This window comes from Apis florea, unplaced genomic scaffold (genome assembly GCF_048593485.1).
Source record: "Apis florea isolate Af1SG1 unplaced genomic scaffold, ASM4859348v1 contig_3793_pilon, whole genome shotgun sequence".
NCBI classification, from domain to species: Eukaryota; Metazoa; Arthropoda; class Insecta; order Hymenoptera; family Apidae; genus Apis; species Apis florea.
The window spans coordinates 1728598-1755558 of NW_028256856.1; the positions used below are offsets into that span (position 1 = coordinate 1728598).

Here is a 26961-nt window from a genome sequence, read left to right on the forward strand (position 1 = left end):
AACACCACCACTACCACCACCACCACCACCACTCTGTCCGAGCACCACCAACACCCAACTGCTACCAGCCTATCAGCAAGCATGAAACTTAATTTTTTTAATATACTCTTGTGATACCTATATCGATATACATATATCTTATCTATCTATATGTATATAAATATAAATATATTTATATTTATTTTTATATATGTATATATATATATACTTTTTATTCATACTGTTCTTTTTTTTTTTTTTTTATTCCTGTCACGATGTTGTGATACGATTGCATATAGGTAACCGGGAGAGATGTGCACCGTTGTGGGGAAGAGATACCCGGTAGGCGATGCAAGTTGGAAAAGAGAATTTGGTGAAATTGTTGACTTTGTATAAGATGATATTTAAGCGTAAACGATGGAAAGTATTACGTCGAATTATATTCGTATAAATTTTTATTCGTGGCTGTATGAAGGTGTTACACTTTGCACGAGAATCGTGGTCAGGAAGAGTTTCGAGGCGCAAAATAATTAATCGTTATGATTACCTATAATGGTAACGTTGTGTTTCTCGTCGAGACAGGTGAAAATTTACCAACTTTCCAGACTACCAGGACTCCCTTCGACTACAGCGTGCACACGAACTTGTCAGCATCAGCCTCCTTAGCTCTTGTGCGCTGTCATCGTGCGTGTTCGAGGTGGCTTTGACGGGCTGCGTGACAGTTAACCGTGATTGAAAAAACGCTTTTCACCTTCTTTCGCGACGTAAAATTTTACACGTGCAATGTAGATAAAATTGGACAAATCGTTATCGTTTCGAACGAACGAAATAATCACTCTAAAATCGGCAAATCGTAGCAAATCGTAAAGCAAAATTAACAACGAATCGAAAAATAAGCGTTGAAATTTTGGGGGGGAAAAAGGGAAAAGATTTCAAGAAATTGGACGTAGGAGAATAATAAACGATAGGCGGTGGCTGTCACGGTGCTGCAAGGTCGACCGGAAGCGAGACCGGGTGCTCAATTTCCGCCGAATGAAACGAAGCTGTGCCCGTTTCAGGAACTCGCGCACAAGCTCTCGCGGAGCTTCGACATGCAGGAGGCTCAGCTCCTCGAGGAGGGTGGTTCTGGTGCCGCTACAGCGGGCGCTGGGGGTGCGGGTGGTCCGCCACGAAGGCATCACAGCGCTCAAAGATTGGCCAGAAGCGAAATGTCGGAGAGAAGGGAAGAGGACGGCGCGTTGGTGGTCCCCGATCACCAGGGCAATCTGAGGATCACCGTGAAGAAGACCAAGTCGATTTTGGGCATTGCCATCGAGGGCGGTGCCAATACCAAACATCCACTGCCCAGGATCATCAATATACACGTAAGGAATATTTATTCGTTCTTACTTTGCTCCGTTTTGAAAATTAATTTCAAATAAAATTGCGATCTGCAAATCGAGAGGCATGTTCGATAAACGAAGATGTCGAGCAAAATATCATTGAGTAGAAATTATAAGGGAAGCTCGATTAATCGATCGACGTATTGGCAGGATAATGGAGCAGCTTACGAGGCCGGTGGCCTCGAGGTCGGTCAACTGATCCTAGAAGTCGATGGACACAAAGTGGAAGGTAATTACCTCGCGTCGATCCAACGCGGTATAAAATTAAAATTAGAAATCCGATCGATCCGATGTGTCTCTCCACGACAGGTCTCCATCATCAGGAGGTAGCAAGACTGATCGCGGAGTCGTTCGCGAGGCGCGATCGCAACGAGATCGAGTTCCTGGTAGTCGAGGCGAAGAAGAGCAACCTGGAGCCGAAGCCGACAGCCCTGATATTCCTGGAGGCGTAGCAGGAATCTCCCACCTCCGAGCCGGAACCACCGTAGCCCAACCTGACCAGAGCTCGGCCCGCGACACAATTGGAGCGTGGTCGACGCTGAACCGTCATAAGAAGCTGAAGAGATCGATGATGATGATGGACCGGGAAATCGATCATCGAGCTCGTCATCGATCGACAACGACCCGAAACGAAGAGAAATCGACGAGAGGAGGACGAGCTTGCTCTTCATCTTCATCGAACGCTCTCGATTCGACGGTCGAGCTCTCAGTCGGGTGCTAAATCGAACCTGGCCTTGGTGGTGGGAATTCTTGAGGAAGAAAACAAGAGAAATGGGAAAAGGGAAGGGAAAGAAACGAGCCACAAGGGGGGGGGCAGAAAGAAGATGTTGGGTGGCGTGATCGTCCACGTTGTCGTGATTCGCCTCTCTTTGTTGACGAGCCTTCGAATTTAACCGGCACCGAAAGCTTCTAAACTCTTTACCCATGAAGCTGTAACGAGAGCCGGCTCTGATGAGACGAGAATCATGCGACGAGAAATAAAGAGACGCGGAAGATCCGAAGGAGACGAAACGAAACACGAGTACAAAAGAAATATACGATCGAAGACGAGATCTATTATAAACGCTAAAGACGCTACGAGTGCGAGGACAACGTTACATGAGGGAGACGGAAGATCGACTGTGCCAAACTGTTAGGGATTGTTTCGCGTATATATTAATTATGATACCCTTAAATAAATTAATGATCCTAACGAGATTCAATCTCAGAGACTCTACCAGAGACGGAAAGGTTCGCGAGTACGAGGTACCATCAGTGGGATCCTACGAGTGCTACGAACTTGTGCTACGGATTATGCTCGAAACAGAACACGATCACGAAGAAACGTTTTCACGTGCCACGATGATATGAGAGACACGTGAGACACGGTGGTTCACTGTTGACTAAAATACGTTATCGAAGATCCTACCTGGACTGTGTCGTCGGTCAGGATTTTCGTCGATCGAATTCCTCGGCTGGCTTACTTAGCGGCGGTGATGACAATCGGTGTCGAGAAAAGAAAAGAATGTAATTTCAAGCGGATCCATGTGTATATATACATATATATATGTATGTATGTATGTATGTATGTATGTATGTATATTTGGTGCTATTGTCTCAAATTTCAAGCTCTCATAAATTAAAAATAATTTATTTCGAATCTTAAATTTTAAGCCTGTTAGAACCTTCGACTACAGATGCCCGAAACTCTATTTTTGCACATAACCTAGATAAGCGTTAGTAAATGAAAGTAAATCAAGAGGCAACGGCGTTGCATGCAAAGATCGAGGAACAAAATCGACAAAAATCCGAATCGAGGAGAGGCAGAGACTAAACATAGACTTATTATTGGGAATTGTTGAGGCTTAACAAAATATATTATATACGATACACATATATATTATATACGATAATATTATTGACTGTTGTAGTGGAATTGCAAACTTGTACCTACCCGATCGCACCTCGCTCGCCGCGCGAGGTGAGGTGTCGTGAAGAGCGCGCAGAAGGAAAAAGAAGAGAGAAGATTCTGCTAAGAATAATTGCGATAATATTTTCAACGAATTAAAAGAAAAAAAAAAAAGATAGAAAAAAAAAAAGAAAAAATAGACAACGCGTACTTAGCAATGAGCCTGGTCGTTCGAATTTTCGAGGGGTCGCGGACGATCGCGGCAAAAATTTGTCAAAAATTTCTTATTGAGTCGTGGTCGAGAGGGAAGAGAAAAGAAAGATTTCCACGAATTATCATTCGCAACGAGATAATCGTTGCTTCGCACAGTGGATCGCATAGTGGAAATTGCTGTTGAAAGCGACGATCCTTTCTATTCGTGCTCCACGCTCGGAAAACTCGAACACACTTGTATTTTTCATACAAAGAATATTTCACGCTTTTTCACTTCGGTCCGTGGATTCTCGCGTCGTTTGGACATTTTTTACGATGAAATCATATAGACACGAGGGAGGGAAGGAAGAGGATTTTCTAAATGACGCAATTTGTATCATCTTTATTGTACCCGAATGTATTTCGAATTTTTCGAATCGTGGCGCACGATCACGTTGATTTCACGATCGCTAAATTGGAAAAACGGAGGAAGATAATTTATTACTTGTGCGAGTTAGTAGAGCGGTTCCCCTATTAATTTCATTTATTTAAATATTATAACTCTTTTTCTATCTATCTTAAGATGAAAATGATTTATTCCTTAGAGATGGAATTTTATTTCGCTCCTTTTATTGAATAACAAGAAAGTAGAATTCAATACGTGGTTCGCGTTAATGGAAAAGGGAAGAAAGTAGAATTAAATTTCAAATTAAGTAGAAAGTTTGATTTCCTATACGATAGAAAACAAAAAAAAAAAAAAAAAAGGAAAAAAAAAGAAAAAAGAAAAAAAAGAAAAAAGGAAGATCAGTTTCAGGAACTGGTTTGTTAATATCGACGAACGTGTTTCGCCAACTATTTAAATAACGTAATTGTTACCGCAATAATTACATTTACATAAACGAGTAGTAGTATTAATAATTATCAATTTCGTGAGTATAAACGTAGCGAACGTTGTTGTAAAAGTAAATGGTTATACGTCTTGTTTAATATATCTACCTGTTACCAAGTTAAATGTAATTTTACTGATAGTAGTGTGTATAAGTTGAAAACATCGACGAGTCCACGAGTCGTTTTATCGAATACCGATGATCGTCCGCGATTTTGCTCGCTTTTAAAGAGGAAAAAAAAGATAAAAAAAAAAAAAAAAAAGATAAAAAGGAAGTAAAAAGAAGTAAAAAAGAAAAAAATCGCGAAAAAATAAGCTTAAATAGTTATTATCGCGTATGTGTAAGCCGAACAGCCGAATGGGAAGGCGGGCCGATGAGGGGAAACGAGAAGCATCGGTGATTCAAAGATTCGTGTTCGAAAATCGAAAATTTAAAATCACGATCGAAGAAAAGGGTTTCTTTCCAATTTTTCATAGTGTTATTTACGAATGGCACGTTATTTAACTTCTGAAAGCTCCTGGAAAAAGATTGTTCTATCTTGATTCTTTGTAATTCCAAGATTAAAATTTTGATTTTCAATGAAAGATTTTCATAATGTAAACCATATAAGAATATAATCGTTAAATGGAAATAACGTTAACCGTTCTTAAACGTTTGACTCGAAGGGAAAAAAATACATTGAATTTTTTAATCCTTGGTGTATTAACCGAGAGAAGAACGTTTCCAAACGATGATGTATCTGGACGCGTGTACAACGTGTTCCGGTAAATGTGCCAAAGAGTGACAAGAGATAAAAAAGAGAAGGAAGAAGAAACACGGCATAAAAGTCAGGAAAATTGTGTAAACGATCGTAGATTGGAATCATCACGCGTGAAGAACACAAGCAAAGAAGAAACAATTCGAAAAAGAAAAAAAAAAAAAAGTGTTTCGTCGCTGATGTGCACTTGATTTGTTTTCTTCGTTATTTTCTAGCACACAAACAAAAGTGCAATTGTACCGCTGTCCCGAGACGACTGTAAGAACGACAAACGAGGAAGAATAAAAAAAGAAAAAAAAAAAAAGATGGACAGTAAACGCGGCCGGCTGCTTTTCGAGTAAGCGTACAGACAAAACTAAAAAAGATACCTCGTGTATTAATGTTTCTTCCTGTTTTCGAAGCGAATTTTTCTAACGCAGCAGTCCCTGAAAAAAAAAAAAAAAAAAAAGAACAAAGAAGAAATAAAAAAAAAAAATAAAAAAAAAAGAACGGCGAAACAGTAGTCGACTCTATCACAATTGTATTAAAAAAAGAGTAAGATAAAGATGAAAGATCATGGGAAGATCATGGAAAGTGGGGCGCGAAAAGAAGAAAGGGGATGATATTTTTGTAAAAAGCCTTCGATGTAAACGCAACTCACCGGAGCGATTCGAAGATCTCAGCTGACATATCCGACAATGCCTTACCGCCTCTTTGAAGAAACGAGAAGAAGAAACGCGAATAAAGGAAAAGAATGGTTTCGTGAAAGCGAACCGATCGAGGAAAATCTCGCTTCAACTTCTCTCGACTCGATCAACGCGAAACGAAACGAGGAACCAGCGATTTTTTTCGATCTTTCGATTTTGCTTAACGATCCGATGCGACATTGATTATATTTCTGCTCGAGGAGTTATGTAAAACAGAAAAGTGGGAAAAACTGGTTCTTTATCGGTCTCGATTCGAGACGAGGAGCGTTGTTCGATGCACGCCCGAATGTTCTAAAATCGTTTGCTATGAATCCTCTTGCGAAAATTATTGACACGATGTTATTGGTTCCTTAAAGGAAAGGATTTGTCGAGGTTGTTTTCCTTCTCGTGAATAACAAGTGGCTCTCCGATTAAAAAGAATTCTCCAAGCTTCTTTATTGAAATTCTTCTAAATTTAGAGATAAGAAACTTCGAAAGACTATCGTCTTTCTTTCTTTTTTTTTTTTTTTTTTATTTCGTATCCGATAAATTGATACTTTCAATCGAGAACACGTTATCGGTAAGTTTTTTCATCGAATTACAACGGAATATATCAAAAACCAGAATGGAAATGGAAACGTTTATCGTTTAAAGACTGCCAAACTGTTGCAATTACCACGTACATTTAACGGCTACGATTATCTTGCACGACGTACGCTTCATGCTCGCTGATCCCTCCCTCCGATCCCATCGAGGCAAGAAGAGAAAACAGCATCGTCGCTAGCTATTTTTCCACTCCCAAGTTCCCTTTATCCGTCTGGCAGACGGAAGTTTCGAACGTACGTGTTTCAAGGAAAACAGACTGTCGCTCTCGGTTAATCGCTTTCCAATTCTCGAAAAAGAGCAGCGAAAGAGAAAGGCAGAATACAGCAGGTATCAACGAACACCATCGTGATTCCCCTTCGATTCCACGATCTATCGATCTGTCTACGCATCGAGTATCGATTCAGAATTATCTATCGACTTTCTTTTTTTTTTTTTCCTTATTTGATTCGACGAATAAATTTTGATGGAACGAACTTGGAGATGCGCGATCATGATTTAATGTAAACGAAAAATCGAATTAATCGAGTGACGACGATTGATTCGTCACAATTTTAACGACGACGATTTTATTCTCAGGGAAAATCGGTTTCGTTACCGATTTCCGATAAAACACAGATCGAGCGTTCGCGCTTGATCCAGCGTTGATGTCTCCGCATAGTCTTCTCGCCACTTCGATATTTTCTTTCTGTCCAAGATATTCGATCTTCGATTTATTGCTTCTTCCGTCTAGTTTGACAAAGAGTTAGAATTGAGAAACGTTGTTTGAATAATTGGAATTGATTTTTTTATCTCGAGGAAAACGATTATTGCTGTATTACGAGTCTGATATCAACATTTTCGATCATTTTCATAGATGATTAATAATAAAAATATTACTTGAGAATTACACACTGCTCGATACAAAACGATCCCTTAATTATTCTTTTCTTCTTTTTACAAAAAGAATTCAACTAGTCTCCGTATGAATAAAATTACACGTATAATTGTATGCAATTTAGAGTCACTACGGATAAAAGAAAATTACTTCCAAAGATTCAGATAACGTCCCCAACAACGCTTGGGGCGAACAAGCCACGAGACAATTAGTCGGCAATCGATTCGAATCAATTAGAAGATCTCGAAGGGGAAGCAAGAAAGCAATCGAAAGCAAAACCAGTCGCGATAGATCGTAGGTGTATCGATTAGAGGAGAACTTTAGACGAGACTGGGTCGCGTCCACGAGAACCCTACATTATTTAAAATAATAGCGTTGGCTCCGATGAGGGCCTGTCACAAAAAAATTGCGCGTGTTGCGAAATCGCGAGTCGCGCGGCACAGAAGAAGAAACAGCGTAATCTAGAAAAGAGCGATTTATTTTTTCAACGAACAAACAGAAACAAAGAAAGAAAGCGAGAGAGAGAGAGAGAGAGAGAGAGAGCGAACGAGAGAGAGAGAGAGAGAGAGAGAGAGAGAGAAACGAAACGAGAAATACACGGACTCGTACCACGTTAAACCTGTTCAGCTTTCGCACGTTCACCATCCGCAAACTTGCTTTTTCTCGATCGGCCGTGGAACCGTGAGTGCGGGCGAGCATTGAAATCGATCCTCTGAACCGATGATGGAGATCTGATCACGTGATGAAAGGTGAGACACGGATTTCGAACGGGAGAGGAAGCACGTGACTGCGTTCGAAACGCGATTTCCTCTTTCTTGCGGCCGATTCCGACGAGGCAAAAATCGAAAAATGGGAAATTGATTTCTTAGAAATGTCTAGGGATGGATATTGTTTAGAGGAAGATAGTTTCACAAGTTGAAAAATAATAGATTTTCTAGAGAGATTAAAAATTATACAAATATCGGATTTAATTCGATAAGAAATTATTTTTACGTCGAAGCTTGAGAAATATAGATTTATATTCGATTCGACGAAAGCAGAAAAATTTGGAATTGGAAACTTAGAAATCCAGGAATATGAAACATATATGAAAGGTAAATTCTAGATAAAGTTGTAAAAAGTTATAGAAGAATTTAAAAATTCAAGAATAAAAACACTTTCTCTAAACACTTTCTTAAACGGAGGAAAATTCCTTTTTGTCGTCGGAATAAAATTAATCGTGAAAAAAAAAAAACGGAAGCTCGCATTCACGGTACCAGGCGAGTGTGAAAACTCGATCGACAATCGAGTAATTCGCGTGGATCTTTCTAGCTTAAGCTTCGTACACACCCTCGCAACAAATGGTCGTGAAACGTGCGAGAAAATGGAAAACAAGAAGACGTGCCAAGGAGCGCACAGGATTCGCGAGGCGAGAATTATCGAGGCGTGTCGCAGAAACGAATCGACTGTGGTCTTTGGCGGATAAAATCGCTGATCGAATTGTAAATCAGATGTAACTGTACTCGTAACGTTTCAAGGAACACTCTGTACATAAGCAAACCGCTCGTTCATACCGCGTTTCATAGATCATCCTTTTTGCAGCCGATTTCGTACACCTTTAGCCGACACGTATTGTAAAGAGAGAGAACAATTCGCATGCATACATACAAACACACGTACATACACACAGAAATGTGAAACACACAAAAAAAGACAGAAACGAACCACGTTCCAATGGATGAAAACGACGAAGCACGTCGCGTTAATTAACGAACCATCGATTAATACGCTCATCGTCGTGGAACGGAGATAGAGAGGAGATCGTATGGATGAAATTGTTACACCAGTAACATGTATACATTGATACATTAGAAGTATACAGGGTGTAAAAGAAATATGTTCGAACGATCTTATCGGATTCCTCGTTGTGCAATCATGTTGCAGGAAAAATTAGATTTCTAGGTTCGCTTTCTTTCTTTCTTTCATTCTGGAATAGAAGAAAAAAGATTCTGCTATAAATTTGCTTAAAACATTAATTTTAATCGTCCCAATAAATTTTTTTTCTTTAAATTTTCACTTTAGAAAATGAAATAGATGTTGAATCTGTTAAATAACAGTTTTTTTTTTTTAGATTTTTTCTTATGTCATTTGTGGATAGAGTTAGAAGAAATGTTTTTTTCTAAACTTTTCTTATTATTGGCTTTAAATAAAGTAAGAGGTAAATTAGATTATTCTTCGAATCTTTTCTAATCTTTCTAGAAACATATATATAACCAGAATTTTGTTTAACTTTTATAGGATAGAAAAAAAGGATTGTTGTTCGATTTTTTACACCCTGTATGCGTTATACGTGAGTATATACTACACACACGATACAATCACAAACACGTGTAGAATAAATGTAAAGAAACAAAGAAAATTCATCGTTTCTCCGAGTGCAACGCGCGCGAACATATTGTTTAATTATTGTTATATCGCTGATGCTTTGTTCGTTCGATTGTTATTGTTCATTATTGTTATTATCATTATTATTATCGTCATTGGATGTCGCGTGCATGATTGATAATCATCGCCTGTCGATTCTTCTTTTTGCGTCTCGTTATAATTCAATAAATCATTGCATATAATATAATTGCGATCGTAAATACTATTATTACTTTTATTGCTATTATATTATTATTATTATTATTATTATTATTCTTGATAACACCCTTTACCGCGACGATGGCGATTATTATTGTAATTGAATAAAAACGTTCACCACGAGAGGTATGAATATTTATGAATTCTTCATTTTTCATTTTCTTTCTATATTTCATATGTTATCGATTTATATTTTTTCCATCTTTTATTATCCAATTTTCTTTCTTCCTGTGAACTTAGGTAATTAGATCGCTGATATATAGCTACAATGCATGAAAGTTGTATCTAATTGTTATATAAATAGGCATTATTAAGATTTTTAATCAATAAGTAAGGAAAAGAAGACAATAAAGATTAATCAGATGCAAAAGCTGTCTCTTGAATGCATAAATTTTGCGGAGCAAATTATAAGGAATTATAAGGAAAAGAAATAACGAAAGAAGGATAGATATAAGGTAAAAATATTGAAATCAGCGCCATCTTCAGAGTGCCGCAAATAAAACAGATAGAAAGGACAGCAAATAGTAAAAGAAGGACAGAGATAGAGTAAGAATTGACTATTAGCGCCATCTCCCGAGCATTTAAAAATATCACATTAAACATTTACAAAACGTCCTATCGTATGGCGGATGACGTGAGGGTTCGCGTCACGAAAAACGTCCTATCGTATGGCGGATGACGTGGGAGTCGCGTCACGAAAAACGTCCTATCGTATGGCGGATGACGTGGGGGTCGCGTCACGAAAAACGTCCTATCGTATGGCGGATGACGTGGGAGTCGCGTCACGAAAAACGTCCTATCGTATGGCGGATGACGTGGGGGTTCGCGTCACGAAAAACGTCCTATCGTATGGCGGATGACGTGGGAGTCGCGTCACGAAAAACGTCCTATCGTATGGCGGATGACGTGGGAGTCGCGTCACGAAAAACGTCCTATCGTATGGCGGATGACGTGGGAGTCGCGTCATAAAAAACGTCCTATCGTATGGCGGATGACGTGGGGGTTCGCGTCACGAAAAACGTCCTATCGTATGGCGGATGACGTGGGGGTTCGCGTCACGAAAAACGTCCTATCGTATGGCGGATGACGTGGGGGTTCGCGTCACGAAAAACGTCCTATCGTATGGCGGATGACGTGGGGGTTCGCGTCACGAAAAACGTCCTATCGTATGGCGGATGACGTGGGGGTTCGCGTCACGAAAAACGTCCTATCGTATGGCGGATGACGTAAACGTGCACGTCATTATAGAAGTTATCTTATGAGTAAATCGATAATTATAAGTAAATATTTGTAGCGCTCAATAGATGGCGCTCACAGTCAATTCTTACTATTTCTATCTTTCTCCCACTGTTTACTGTCTTTCAATTTGTTTCATTTGAGACACTCTAGAGATGGCGTTGTATTACAATTTTTAACTTATTCCTATCCTTCTTCCATTATTTTCTTTCTTTGTCTATATTTGTTTTGACGCTTAATTATAGATGTGGTATTATTTAAGATCGCGTATCGATTCCAAAATAAATTATAAATTTGTTAAAATTTGTTAAAATCAAAAATAAATTATAATATATTAATGATATAATATAATTTTAAATTATACAATAATTATTATTTAATTTGAAGAATTAATTTTTTTATTAATAATCATCTAATATCTAATTCATTATAAACTGTTTGTTGCAGGAAAATTTTTTTCTATTTGAGAAAGAATGGAAATATCACTTTTTGTTATTTAAACTTAAAATTATCAAGTTTTCAATCTTAATTTTTTTTGTACACAAGTTCTTTGAGTAAATTTTTCAAAAAAATGTTGAAGTGTGCAGTCATTAACAAAATATGCTTTTTCTTCAAGGTATGTAAATGAAGATTTTTTTAATTAATAATAAATAAATAAATGTTTAATTACAAAATTTTAAATTTGCAGATGAAATTAAAAAGTACACGTGCCAACCAATAAATACAGTTTCTACAAATCTTTAGTTTTTCATGCTATATAAATAATGAAAAACGATGCAGTCAAAAACGAGTTTCAATTCAAACAATTGTTTTATCCACTTCAACAGGATTGCGATTGTATTCTAAATAAATGAGTCATCACATTCGATTCAAAAATAATTGGAATATCACAAAACTCAATAATATTTTAGTTGAACGAACTTTTGGAAAAAGGACGTAAAAAAAAAAAAAATTATTTAATTTTTTGATCTTTGTATAACGTATTCTTATCGCATGTTATATTATATATGATTAAAAGAACATATAAAAAACGCAGATAAAAATAAAATAAACTTGACACTTTTTACAAAGACCATTCTATCTGTCGAGTAAGAAATAATTTAAAAAAAAAAAAAAAAAAAAAAATGAAAAATTCTTACGATTAAAATTTAAACAATTTTTGGTTCAAAAATTGATGTATCAATTTATATTTTCTTCATTTTTTTTATTGAATCAAAATTTCATCGATGGTACAGAGAAAAAATTATGAAGATACAAAATTCCTCTTTTAGCTAAGAATAAGAATAATTCATCCTTGCAAGATCGTTGCAACAAAATGCAAACAACAATAACATATTAAAATATCATCCATATGAGACTTCTCTTTTCGATTTATATAATCGTAATGTGCATCACTATCACTAAAAAACGAACATGTCTTACGCAATACGATATTCGTAGGATACACGTGATGTGTAATCTCATTAGGAATCTCCAAAGGGGTTGCAGTCTAATCTTTCTGTCTTTGTGAAACTACACGGTTAAATCATTCAACCACATTGTGGCATAAGATGCTCCGTGAAAATATGCTATTTATTTGGAACTACTAAATTATACATCGTTGAATAAAGAATCGATAGCGGAGAGAGAAGTAACAGAGTGGTAGAGTGGTTGTAGCGTTTCAAAATGGACGAAACCTCGTTGTTGATCGTGAATACTGTATGGAGGAAGTGTTGGATATCGCGTTATCAACCGAATATTGCTTAACGAGGATATATTTAGCAAGATTGATCGTTGTTGAAGGATAGGATTTTTGGTATCGATACGAGGAACGATATTAATAATGCAAATTTTTCGTGGAATTAATTTTTAATCATTTTCTATTTCTATTCAACATTGTTAAAAATAGATTTTTGCAAAATTACAGAGATCTGGAGGGGATAAGGGAATTAAATCGGTTTGGGATCCTCGAATCGGATTAAATCGTGGCGAATTTGAATAAGTTAATCATGCATGCAAATCCTTCTTGTATCTTTTTACGTGGTAATTATCTATGGAAATTTTTATTTTCTTTCATCGACCAATCTGAAGTTTTACATTTTCTAATAGAATATTTTATGCTTAATCCTCTTAAAAAAATTGTAAGAAGATTACAAATTTAATGATCAATAGTTAATTTTACAGGATCCATTTAAAAAAGGAATGAAAATAGAATTTTGCTAAGTTTTCATCAAATATATTAATTATAATTATTATTATATATAAAACTATTAATTTTCGATTAATAACAGAATTAGTAACGGAAGATCGATTCGATACAAAATTCATTAATCACGATGAAGTGGCTATTTTCCTATAGTTTGACCCCTCTTCATTAGAACGATGCTTACAGGATGTTTCGGTTCGATTGCCGTGTTAAAATATGAAAATACGAAATATGTGAATTAAAGATCCAATTTTACTAAACTTTCCTTAGAATTTGCGTATCAAACGAGCCGTGACTAGTCGCACATGTCGCTATAATTTTAACAGCGCGTGCCCTAAGGGCTGTGTGCCCCATTCCAAGGGGTGGCTTGGGGTGGAAAAGACCACAGGGTTGCACGTGACTGCACGTCAGACCGGATGCGATTTTTTTCGTTTCGCTAGGGAATTGCCTAGGAGACCGTGCGTCTAATTCACCGCGTTAATATATCACTCGATGATCATTGTGTACGAAAATTAAGAATCGAGAAGGATGTTAATATAGGAGGGCAAAAATATATAAATATACTTACAAAATAAAACGTAAGAGAAAAATAAAAACTTTTAAAAATATATATTATATATTCAAAAATTCTCATTTTTCTGAAATCATACATTCGAATAAAAAAAAAAAAGAATAATCAAAACTTGCACAATGTCAACAATTTTTAAACGCTCAATCCACTGAAAATTTCACATTTCTCAATCCTCGATCTCGCATATCATTCAAAAATTCGACCACATTACCCCCTTTTACACGATCATTTGAACAAGTTGAACAAGCAAGCGCAAGCATTCCTCGCCTTACAGCTTTCAACAAATAAATCACGCGTTACCGCCTCCAGTGCGTTCCTCATCCGTCTAACGATCGTCTTCACGTGGCGGCAGATGCTGTATCGCGCTTCCTGGTTCACGGTTATAGAATCTCCTCCTTGCTTGATTTACGAACGATGAAAGGGGAGGATCGATGACAACCGGTGTACATCCGTGGAAAAGAAACTTCCTGGGACGGCGCAGATGCACAGGAGGTGAACGCACGTGCCACGGACAATGGGCCAATCGCGTGCAGAAGGGGCTCCTCGACACTTCTGGAAGCCACTTCTTCGACAATAGGAGGAAGAAGGCCCTGCACGTTTACCTATGAGGTAAGACAATCGCGGTGGCTCGTCTGGAGCGGTGGTTGTCCAGATAACGGATGTCTCCCAGACGAAATGAACATGGAGAATTGAAGAGGATTGTGTCGTTTCGATTTGAACAAAGAACTATACGGATTTTTATATCGTTGAGAGGGAGAAAGAGAGAGAGAGAGAGAGAGAGAGAGAGAGAGAGAATATCTTTTTTGGTAACGATGAAATTTTACTTTTGTACAGTAGACTTGATTTGTTGGATTTATTGTTTAAAAGAATGTTGAAAAATTTAAGGTGATAAAAATGGAATGATCGAGTAGTGCAGTGAAATAATTAAGGTAATTTAGGTGGATAAGTATACGTTGAAATGTAAAAGTTTGATGTAAACAAGTATATATAATTTAAAGGTATTGACAGCTTTGAAAGATTTAGGATCTGTGATATCTCGAAACCTGTTATACCTTGTCTATACTTTATCAGACAGTTTGTTTTCTTGAAAAATATTTTTATACTTTCATCCCAGCTCTCTCTATTTATACTTGACTCTTGGAATTCAAACTTTTACTTATAAAATAACTATCGATAACTGCCTATCACTGAAATAAAGAAGAGAACTTTCTTCAACTTGTTACTTAAAATAAATCACGAAGAATCGAGAAAAGCAAAGAAGCGTAGAGGGGAAAAAATTGTTGAAATTTTATCGACATATACAAAATATATCTTGAAATGTTGCATAGTTGTTGACCAATTACTAGAGTTGAAACATACGGAGGATTTTACGACAAATGTCAGGCTGAGATTTGATGGACAAGAGGCGTTAAAGGACAATGGCGACAGCTGGATCACAGATCGATCTGCTCGATGGTTCAAGAATAGAAACGAGGGATTAAATGTGGGAATCGGAACAGGGAAAATGTGGAAATTGTGATTTTGGGATAAGCTTGGCATATTGTTACCAGCCTGACCTTGGATACATTCTGCTCGAATGGTGACCATTTTGAACACATGTACAGCAGAAGTAAGAAAGAAATATTTGCAACGTAATTTTCAAATTACTTCTAAACTCGTTAAAAAAAAAATTGTTAACATTTTCCCTTTAAAATAATCTGTAATCTTAAAACATTTTTACTTCCTATCCTCAAGATAATTCGCTATCAACCGCATAACTTACGAAATACATTTACATTACATTATCGTAACAGTTACGTTACAATTGATCAGATAAAAGTAATTTCATGTGGGTATTAAAATTGAATACTACAAAAAAAAAAAATAAATAAATAAAATATAAAATATATATTAAAAGATAGAAATTTTACAGCTAACACAATTATTGTATATCCAACAAACAATAAAGGTTTCGTATAACGATACACAAATAAACAAATACTAGTAAAAAGACATATAAATACGTTATCGTAAAGAAACGTTCCACTACATCCTCCTCAATGCTTCTCATAAATTCAATAATTAAATCGAGAGAATTCAATTTACATCCCCCAGAAATTTCGCCCGCGGGAAGAAGAAGCGCCTAATCCAGCCCCCTCGAAAAAGAAAACAAAGAAAATTCTTCGATCGGTCACCCCAACAAGGAATCGTAACGAAAGGAATTGTCGCGGCTTCGATTAGAAAGGAGCAGCTGTCGAAATCACAAACCGATCTTCTATGGAAGAAAGCAACCCGGGGATTAAAGGGGAGGATTTTAGAGAAGGGAGAGCGAGGGATGGAACAGCCCTCGCAAGGACGAAAAACGTGCACGTGCTGTTGCGGGGTGGAAGTATGGATCAGGGATCTCCAACCGACTTGTTGTTTCGCCTAGAACTTCGAAATTGATTCGAGTTCTACCCTGATCAGGCAATTAAAACGGGGCAAACTCGTCGATGATGAAGCGGAGAGCTTACTTCGTTCACCTTTGTGTTTAATTTATTCGAAGTATTTGTAGAAGGGATAGATTTTTAAGGAATAGTCGAGGGGCCCGTATATTGGCCCGTGTAAGTTGGAGATCCCTGGGCGGTGGAGGAGTAGGATTGAAAGGGTGGCTATGAACTGGTGGTAGAATTCGAAGTTTTGCATTATTAATTTTAGAGTGCTGCGCGTTTTCTTGTTATTCGTCGTTATATTATTGTTATTAACTACACTTTCCCTTAACTCTTTATTGTCGTTTCAACGATTGAAAATTTTATTGGATAAAAATTCGAAATATCTTTCCAAAATTGTTTAAATCTCAAGAATTTAACGAACGAATCTCTTAATATAATCTATGAACAAGATATCATCTATTCAACGTTACGCTCTACATATCTCGTGTATAAGTAATAAAAGTACAATTCCTATCTCTCTAGCCTACAAGTAAAAATTCCAAGAAATGCACCATCATCGTCAAATCTGTCTTCGTGCAACATCCATTAATTTCAATCATCGTCATCGATGATCGAACGATCGTTCTATATTGCATTACTCATCAAATTATGAAAGCTTCTTTTCTACCCAAAAGAAGCCCATTCGTATCCACCAAGTTCGCTCTCTGGCAACGTTAAACCACTTAAGCGAAACATTCTAAATTCCCATTAAGCTCTCCACCTTTAAACGATCATTTTCAACCCAGCACTAACAGCTAGTAGGCACGATGACGAGGGGGGGGCAAAGCCGGCTTCCGGGGGTAGCGTGGACGCCAATGGCTCACAGGATTCGCAGTTTAGGCTGTCAATGTTAGAGAACGGACTGACAGCACACGCTGCCTCGTGGCACACGGCGACGAATGCTCGACAAGAGCGGGTCACCTCGGTGCGTGTGCGTTTCTTCAGTGTCGGGCACGAAGCCAAACGGCGCGCTTCTTTTATTCGCGCGTCGTTCTTCTACTTTTTTTTTTTTTTTTTTTTTTTTACGATCCAACGATCGAATGGAAAGGCGAGGAAACACGTTCGATCGTTCGAGAAGATTTTTTTTTTATAGACAAACGCGATTAATTTGCATCTCTTCTTATTTCGTCTTCGAGTGAGCAATTTCGAGTGTTTACGTTCGAGTGATTTATACGCGAAATTACGCTTGGATTTTTCTCTTGTCGATAAAAAGAAAAAAGAAAAAAATTAAACGCGTGGAAGTTTAAAAGGTTTTTACGTTGTTTTTTTTTTTATCTCTTCTTCGATCGATGAGTTCGATCTTGGCGCGCAAGAAAGAAGTGAAAAAAGTGTGCGTGAATTTTCACGAGAATTTTCAGATCGCGTAGAAGTATTTTTATTTTTTCTTTCATCTGAAATTTCTTTCTGCGCGGTATTATCATGCGGACTGCAAAACAGAGATAACAGAAGAGCGGGATTTTGATGAATGGCCCCCTCGGCTTTTCGCGTTGATTTATCGCGAAGCGTGCCGACAGCTTTGGAGACTTTTATTTCACCTCGAATACGAAGTTGGAGAGTGTTGTTTCCCGTGGATTTACGTGCTTCGAAGGAACTCGAGCCTCGAAATGATCGAGACGGAGGAAAGGTTCATTCAATGATGTCGGAAGTGATGTGATCGATCGAAGTTGAGAGTAAAAGTGCGGGGAACAGGTGAGCGCAGAATGGGTTTGTTTAAGATGAAAAAATTGCTCGTGATCGCGGAAAAACAGGGACGAATGTTGGTCGATAGTGGTTGATGAAGAGAAGAGAAGAGATCGATGTCCATTATCGATCGATCGATCGATCGGTGCCTTTGAAAGAATCGTTTGAGAAATCGAAAAAAAAGAAAAAAAAATATTTGAAGCTATTTCGAAAGTCGATTTTGAAAATTGATGGAAATGGATATTATATTTTTCGAGAATGATAGAAATAATTTATATATATTTTCTTAAGAAGAAAGAAATGTATATACAACGTAGTATATTTTTGTAAAGATGGAAAAATCTTCGAAAGTTTATTATATCGTAAGCAATATCGATTTCTGAGAGACTGGTAATTCAGTGGAACTAAAAATTCCAGGAATTCCAAAGATACTATCGTGAGAGTTTACACTTCGAAGAAGATTTAAAGAGTAATGTTTTGAATAGAGATCGAGTAGTACTAATTCAAAAATAGTCGGGCATCGTTCGATCGCACCAGACGCGAATCGACTTTATCGGTGTATCTTGAAATAAAACAGAGGCGGAACATTCACTTCACAATCTGCAACATAAATATAACGATTTTCGAAATTTTGATACTTAATCGCACGCAAAGTGTGTCATTTTCAATAATCAAACTCTACGATAATTCTATCCCGAACAAACACGTTAGAATCGTGTGTTCTAAAATTAAGGGGTAAACAAATAGGTTTCGTTTTAAAATTAAACGAAGAAAAAAGAAAAAAAAGAAAAACGAAACACGGTGTTAAAAATCGGCCAATGTCAATGTGCAAAAACTCGTGACGATCGAACTCGCGTTCCCAATATTATTCTAATCCGCGCGTCCTTGGTCAACGAGCATCCAGAGCATCGTCTGGAAGGCTGGAGACTTGGCCGTGGCCGATTAATCGCGCATCAGGGTTTCTTGGTGTGGCAACAAACCTGAAGATGCCAGGAGGCGGTGAGCGAAAATAAAGAGAGCCACGATTTTCATCGGCAAATAATTCTACCTCTTCAGTCTTGCCAGGCTTATCCCAGTTGCTGGCCGCATTCTCGCGAGAATCCTTTGAAAATTTATCGACCTGGATGAATGAGAGAGCCTATCGACATTTCTAGTAAGTCCACTTTGTAAATCAATTGTATTTTTCTGATAAGAATCGTGACAATTGTGGAGAACGATCGATAAACCATGGATGCAAACTGACTTGAAACCGATTAGCAAATTCTTCTTGAGATTATTTATTTATTTTTTTTTTTTTTTTACACTAAACGTTACAGACACTTCGTATTTCTGCTTTTAATCATCACGTTGCGTTTACTAGTCTCGATAGCTTATAACGTGAAGTGTTTATTTTTCGTTTCAGTATTTTAGAATTTCGTCAGAGAGTTAAAATTATCGTGTTTCGATTTCACCATACCATTAATTACGATATCGTTTTACAATTAACGTACACTTTCAGAAACTTTTTCTCGAATAATTTTGTTGAGGACTCAATGCAATTTGCCAAATTGAACAACACCCACGTTGAAGCACACGTTCGTTCTTACCGCGCAAACGGTTTATCACTTAGATGGAAAGCTCTGCAAAGCCCTGCTCCAACGGAATCCTACTTTATTCCCCAAAAGCGCGTCCCCACACCCTTCACGCTTTGTTCCACGTTTCTCAGAGGGCCGACGGAAAGAGAAGAGAAACGAGGATCGTGGTCGTTCGTACCAAAGTGGTCCTCGAGTGGTCCTAACCTCGTACTGGTACCGAGAAGCCGAAAGAGCCGGTGGCTGGTCACATCGGAAGGGGGAAGCAAGAAACGGAGGGAAATTGGCCCGCGTTATCGGCGCACTTGACTCCTTCGCCTGCTCGAGGAGGTTAATTTTAAGAATATCTCGAGAGGAGGGCTACTTCGACCTCTGTGATGATCAACGATCATGGCGCCAGGAGCAACGACCCTGACGAGTCTTCTGTTGTTGCTGATGGCGGTAGCGAGATGCTCGTCGACGTTGAGAACAGTGCACTCGAGCACCCAGTCGCCGTTCGCCAAGATTCTGAAAGGCGTCAGGCTGCCGGGTGGCTACATGGAGATCATCCAGGAGGACCATTGTTCGCACGGTGTTGTCCGACTGACTTGCAGATCGTTGAAGGCGTTCATCTTCGTCCTGGAAGCGGAGTACCTGTCGAATCTGACGCATATTTGCGGATACGATTTGCACAAGTTGTTGGAGAAGAAGATGTACAAGAGTCGAGGTAGCGGTTTCCACAAGAAGAAAGGACTGAAGGGGAATTATATCGACGATGCTGACGAGGAACGATTTGGACTGGTGGATATTAGACAGTCGTTGAATAAGAGGTATGTTGTTGGACGTTCGAAAATCGAACTGACGAGTACACCATTTTTTGAAAAATTTCGAATCTAGATGAGAAAATTTATGATCGCTATTTTAACTATTTAAAAATCGAATTATTAAACTTGATGGGCTCGATTCTGGGTGTCTTTCTTTTGTACGTAGATCATTTTTATTTTATTCGTATCATTCTTGCGAGACACAGAATAAATTCGTGAAAGTAATTTCTTGATATTGATTGTAGATCAAGATCAGTTTTTCGAATTTTTGTGAACTCGCAGGATACTGCTTTCGCTTTTCATATCATTTCGAATACACAATATACACACCGTCTCTGGTAATACGAGTCACCCACTAGGCATCCGCAAGGAAAGGAGAGAGTAAAAGATATTCGGTTTGGATTACATTACCGGTACGTAGACCACAGAATTAGAAAACCATTCCTGACACGTTGGAAATATAAAATTTATATTCACACCGATACGAAACGCCTAATCGATAGAAGAAATTCATTATTTAAATTTTTATCTTCTTCTATTTCATTACAGCCCATCTAATAACAAATACAAAGTGCTATATCACTATTTTAATATCGTGCTCGTCGTCTGTAACAAATGGGGATTTCGTACGCAAGAATGACGAGGTCTATTTCTATGGATAAAATCATCAAAGATAAATGTAGAAGCATGGAGTCGCTTTTACTCTGTTCTTGCAAGTAATCGTTTCTCTTCCTCTCTCCGCGAAATTTACTCCTCTGTGACCATGTGTCCCATGCTGGTAACGTGTCTTCAAGGGTGGAACGAAATCTCGACACGCAAAATTGCCGTTTGATGTGCGCCAGTAAAGCGTACGTGAAGTTTTAATTGCCTTTTGAGCGACGTTCGATGCCCGCCGAAGGAGAAATCGTTTCCAGGAGAGTGCATCGCGCGCGAGGAGCACAGCTCGATGAACTTTGTAAATAAGGGGTTGCAACTTGCGAACCCGGAGGGAACGCCCTACCCTATCTCCGTCTCTAGGATTTAATTTTTCTCTCAGTCATAGGGAAACTGATTTCGACCTTGTTTTTTCCTTCTTGCAAAAAAGGAAATTTTTCTATTTTTTTTTTTTCGGAAGCGAACGGAACAATTGTGTATTTTTTTTTAAATTAAATAATCGAAAATGAAATAATGGAAGACGAAAAAAATTATTGACAATAAAATATTTTTTATTGTCATTACTATTTTGAACAGTGTTATTTGTGTAGAATATTGAAAAATAGAATACAGTTGTATATTTGCAACAGTGAACGTGAAATATTCTGAGCGAAGTATGAAATATTCTCGTTCAAATTAATTAGCATAAAATATCTTGCACGTCTCGTTACGCTTTTTAACGAAGCTATAATAACAATAAATCTACTATATCTACTATTACTCGATTCATTCGAAGTTCCTAGAGAATTACTAGTTCCAACTCATTAAACTTCAAGCGTCATTAAATCTGAACAAAAAATTACCATTACTACTATCCATTAAACATTCTCGACCGTGTTTTTTCTAAAAATTTCGATATTTTTAAATAGATCCGTGAAGCGCCGGTATATGCAAATTTTCAAGCGAGAATCAAAGATCACATCCATTCCGAGTCAACACGTTCGAAACTCGAGATCGGAAATGCGACGATGAAAGAGTCGCGAGCCGAAAGGCCAGGTCGAAAAATTCAAAGGGATTCCTCGCGCGTGGGTGGCGCATGAAACGTTATTTCCCTTTTATTTCCGGCGAGGGGAACGAAGCGATAAAATCGCCGGGAGGGAGAGAGGGGGTCCCACCGGTGAAAAGGGGTGAAAACCTACGCCCATTGTTCCACGTGGCCTGGCCATTCTCGATCCCTGCGCAACAATCATCTCGATCTGAAAACAATAGCGATTTCTCCTTTGTCACCGGTCCTAGGGTGCTCGCATTTTCGACACCCGGTACACACCCCTAATGACCGGCCTCGCTTATTTAATTGACGACGCTGCAGAGAAATCGATACAATCTGCGTTGCGCTGTTTGCTATACGCAAATTTATCTTGTATACGTGTGCGTTTGATATCGCGAAATTGACACGGATTCTCGATAAAACTTGATAAACGTTTTCTACGTTTCTCTAAGGAAAATATTTCTTGCATAAGCGAAATTTTGAATATTTTAATTTTTCAAACAGGTGTTTATTTTTAATCGTTAATTTAGAAATTATTTTTTTTTTTTTTTTTAGGAATTTTTTAAAATCTTGAAGAAGATTTAAGATGCAAGGATTAGAGGATTAAATATGAAATCGAGTATTGAATATTTGTGAATTTGAAGATATTCGATATAAAATTTAAAAGTTCGAATTCTTTCTATATTTTAGATGTTCCGGACAGAAGCATTGTCGTTACAATTTTACTACCGACCACCCGAGTGCCGTTTATTGGAATCCAGCCACATTACGATTGAAGTACGCCTGTATTCCTGGTAAATATTTTTTTATAAATTAGATCAACCTAGCTAAACATACGAAAAAAGATAATCATGTTCTCACGTTAAAAATAAATTTTTTCGATCTATTAATTTTTCTATAGAATTTAACACGCGAGAAACAGGAAGTACTCGCATTCCGATTTCATTTTTCTCACACACACGTTGCCTTCCTTCTTCATAGAACGATCGATTTTCAGTCACGTTCTATCGATAATCTTCAATCTAGATAATCCAAACAAAATACCAGGTGTAATCTTGATCGAAGCTAGAGAACGAATGCCATGTCACGTCTGATACTTTCTTAGATTTATATATTACAAAAATCTTTTATACTCAACGAAAATCTGTGTTTTCTTCGTCATTCACACAATTTAAATAAAAATTCCCCAAATTCTTTTAATCCACTTGTTCTTTTTTTCCAAGAGAACTTCACTTTGAACTTTAATCGATCGATAAAAATTCGTAACAAGTTATTCAATAAATTTTTCTTTCCCTCAGATTCGCTCGAAATTCTAAAAACCATTCCCAATATTCGTGATTCGAAGCAATTCCATTCTTTAATATCTGGGGATCAAAAAGTTTCACACGAAACTTTTATAATGACCGACAGTCCTTTCGAAGAACGCCGCAATGAACGACATATCGTATGCGACAAAAGGCAGATATTCGAAGGACGTGCTAATCCCCCGTCTCTATGCAACCAGGCGAACTATGAAATCGTAAAAGATGCGAAAAGGCTCGTTGAATGCGGGAACGAACGTCCTTGCACCCTACGCGAATCACGGTCTTCGAGAGGCTCTTTAATCAAGCCACCTTTCTATATAACACGATCCATCTGCGATCGATATGGAATATTTTTATGTAACACGATAATTTTCTATCTCTTCGATAGAAAAATTATTTAGATTTCATATTTAGATTTGTGTGCAATCAATATTATGCGACAATTTTACGTAATACGATGAAAATATTTCTCCGATAGAAAAATTATTATAATTTTAAATTGATTTTTATATAACCAATGATTAATAAACTTGTGTATTATTTTACACATCGTAAAATAATCTTGGTAGACAAGAAAACGTGTTACTTACGTCACGATGTGATCGATGTGTCTATCATAACACCGACATCATAACATCTGCTCTATATAAATCATTTTTAGCAAATAAACGAGCACACGTTAAAAAAAATTAGTATTATACGAAATCTTAACCGAGAGAATCTGTCGCAAAAAATTCATATCATCACTTTGATATATATATATATATACACCACTCTCGATGTATGTTTCAATGGCCGTTCAATAGAGGAATTTTACTCTTCGAAAAGAATGAGACGACGAAAAGGAAGGAGACGGAGGAATAGAGCGAAGATCTTTTTCATCGTGGAAAAGATAGGAAGAATCGTGCCACCCCTTCGACGCCCTACAACCGGTATCAGCCCCCTCCAGGTGTAGGTATTCTCCGGTCGGTTCACCCCTCCTGTGGAAAGTGGGGCAAGGACACCCTCGGTCAGGCGAAACGTCGCATAATGGTGGCGGCAGTCACACTCGAAATCGACAAATGGACCGAAACGGATGCAGATGTTGATTGCCGCGTCCTTATGTCGGTAAAAGTGTCGTCCTTTCGCGTTTCTGGAACGAACAATACTCGAGGGAGGTCAATGGCTCGGGGGTGGCAATTCAACTGAGTAGATTCGTGTCGAGGAAAATAGAATTTTTCATGTGTGTTGGTAGAGATAATTTATACCTTTTTTTTTCCCCCTCCCTTTTCTCCTCTCGTCCGTACATTAGGGAAGAAATTTAATTTCTGTCCCATTCCCCTTAAGACTGTTGAAGAGATAATTTATGATTGTGCGTGTTCATATCGTATTTATTCGTGCTTCTTCGACAAGATGTTTGAGTTTCGATTTATTCACGTTTTCGGGGGTTGTTTCAGAGGCTGCAGTGAGAAAATATTGCAACGAGGAGCTGAAGGTGGTCCCAGGCGAGGGTGGTTTCATAAATTCACCAGGTTATCCGCTTTACTACCTCGGCGAGAGTACGTGCGGCTGGACGTTCAGGTCGGCTCCTGGGCACAGGATCGTCCTCACGTTCCACGACCTGAATATCCGGGGTAAGTATCGATCCGTTTCCCCTTTATTTCCTCGCTATCCTCCGCACTTGGAGATTAACCTACGTGGATCTTGCATGGAATCGATTAAGAAATCACGAGTCGTGTGTATTTTACGATTCAAATTAACGAATTCATTGATCGTTTTAATTAATATTTAAGCGTAGTTCGATAACGTAGAATCTGTATACATTATGTGTAACGATGTGTACGAAATTTAATCTTTTATTAACAGTTTAATAAAATCTTTTTTCTCGTTCACTTCGCGTGATTTATATTCTATTTAAAAAAATAAAGACGGATAGAATATGTACAGAGTATAGAAATATCTAACGCGATTGTATTTAAGTGGAAAATATAAATATAATAAAAGGATTAAAAAGTAAAAATGTTGTAATTATATTTCAGGACCAGAAACGGATGGCAATTGCGTGGACATCGTGAGAGTGCGAGAAAAAGGAAGAACGTTGTTCGAGAATTGCGGTACCGCGGCTGGCATCAAGGTCGTTTCGAACTCGAGCGTGATCACCCTCGACCTTGTCGCCACGAAGAAGCTGTACACGGCACGAGGATTCTTCTTGCAATATCAAGGTCGGTCTAACCTCCTGAGAGCGAAGATCGATTCGTTTCTTTTTATTTTTTCCCCTGAAATCGAACCTCTCCGAGATCGATGGAACTCGATATGAACAAACGATTGCGCAATGAATCTTTCATCCAGAAATAACGTTGACGAACTTTTTTTTAGAACACAAGCGTGTTCGATACACGATACCTTTTCCCTACTTTGATTTCTTTGACACGTCTGCTCATCGTTATAACGTTGCATTGCGACGTAACGATCGAATATTATCGATCCTTGTATTTACATTTTTTATCTTTGGGCAATCAATCAAACATTACATTTGTAGCTCGTAATTTCCATATACGTAATTTCCGTTAAATAAATAATTTCAAGGCAAAGCGAAATTGAAATTGAATTGTAAATATGATTGAAATAGATTGATCAATATTCACCGATAATTCGTTGATGTACAACGTAATTATAATTTGACGTGGTGAATAAGAACTGTATGCAAATGAACAGCAACTCTATAGCTGATTATTAATGTTTCAGCGTTGGACTGTCCGGATGTCTCGGTGCCCAACGGAAGTTACGTATTGAATGGCACTCTAACCTCAAGGACTTTTCTCTGCAAATTGGGTACCGTGTTCCCCGACAGTAAAGAAAGGACAAGGATACTCGAGTGCAAGAATGGCAAGTGGAACGAGAGTGTCATCAACATACCGAGTTGCACAGGTAACCGCGATTCCCTTTTTATCAACGAATATTCGCCTGTATGCAATATCATTGACACAAAAAATTAACGTGATATGACACGTGCATACAATTTACAAGTTACGCGCAAAAATTCTCTAGTAGTAGTGAATAAATAAAATTCAAATTATTTTCTAATTAAGAAAAATTAACAATTTACAAAGGGAATTGGACGATACATAAAATCAATAATATAAAATTCACGTATATTAATATTAAAATTATTTGGTATTTACACAAATTACCAATATAACGCGCTTTTTCAGCAAAATATATTTTTACCTAGGAAAAAAATGTCGATACGTATATTTATAATACTTCAACTTTCAATCCATATTCATCAACGCATGCATATGCATCACATAAATATCAATAATTCTAATATTAATCGAACTCGAATCTAATTTTTGTCGTAAACAAAATCGCATTCCATACATTCAATACCGTTTCACCGAGTTAAAGCGATCGCAAGATTATAAAAAAAACATGGATGGTGGCACTCACATTAGTAGCTACGTCCCTCACGGGTCTCCCATGGCTGTCCATCGCGTTTCGAAAGGGGAAATCCGTGGTGGGGGATATCGCGGTGAACGGCGGGGACACAGGAAGAGGGGTTGTCGGTGGCGGGGCAGGATGAAAGAAAAAGACGGAGGGAAAGAATCTTGGGGCGGAGAAGTATTCGTGAAGGTACCATACATCGGTA

General features: G+C 37.8%; 2 protein-coding genes across 8 annotated transcripts in view; both read left to right on the forward strand.

Moving 5' to 3' along the window:
- Positions 1 to 9987, forward strand: part of dysc (whirlin protein dyschronic) — a 94527-nt gene extending 84540 nt beyond the window's left edge. For 4 of the 7 annotated variants that reach the window (XM_086915771.1, XM_086915769.1, XM_086915772.1 and 1 more), the window contains 3 exons: positions 1023 to 1343; positions 1512 to 1590; positions 1671 to 9987. In XM_086915771.1, coding sequence (XP_086771897.1) covers positions 1023 to 1343; positions 1512 to 1590; positions 1671 to 1813 — 543 coding nt within the window. In that variant the 3' untranslated portion in view covers positions 1814 to 9987. The remainder of the gene's footprint in view (positions 1 to 1022; positions 1344 to 1511; positions 1591 to 1670) is intronic. The other 3 variants (XM_086915768.1, XM_086915774.1, XM_086915770.1) reach the window with 1 other exon arrangement.
- Positions 9988 to 18888: 8901 nt separating this feature from the next.
- Positions 18889 to 26961, forward strand: part of LOC100871786 (uncharacterized) — a 28062-nt gene continuing 19989 nt past the window's right edge. Inside the window, exons 1-6 of the mRNA XM_086915782.1 lie at positions 18889 to 19127; positions 19680 to 20354; positions 22720 to 22823; positions 24770 to 24946; positions 25352 to 25534; positions 26058 to 26240. Of these exons, the coding sequence (XP_086771908.1) occupies positions 19936 to 20354; positions 22720 to 22823; positions 24770 to 24946; positions 25352 to 25534; positions 26058 to 26240 (1066 nt within the window). The 5' untranslated portion in view covers positions 18889 to 19127; positions 19680 to 19935. The remainder of the gene's footprint in view (positions 19128 to 19679; positions 20355 to 22719; positions 22824 to 24769; positions 24947 to 25351; positions 25535 to 26057; positions 26241 to 26961) is intronic.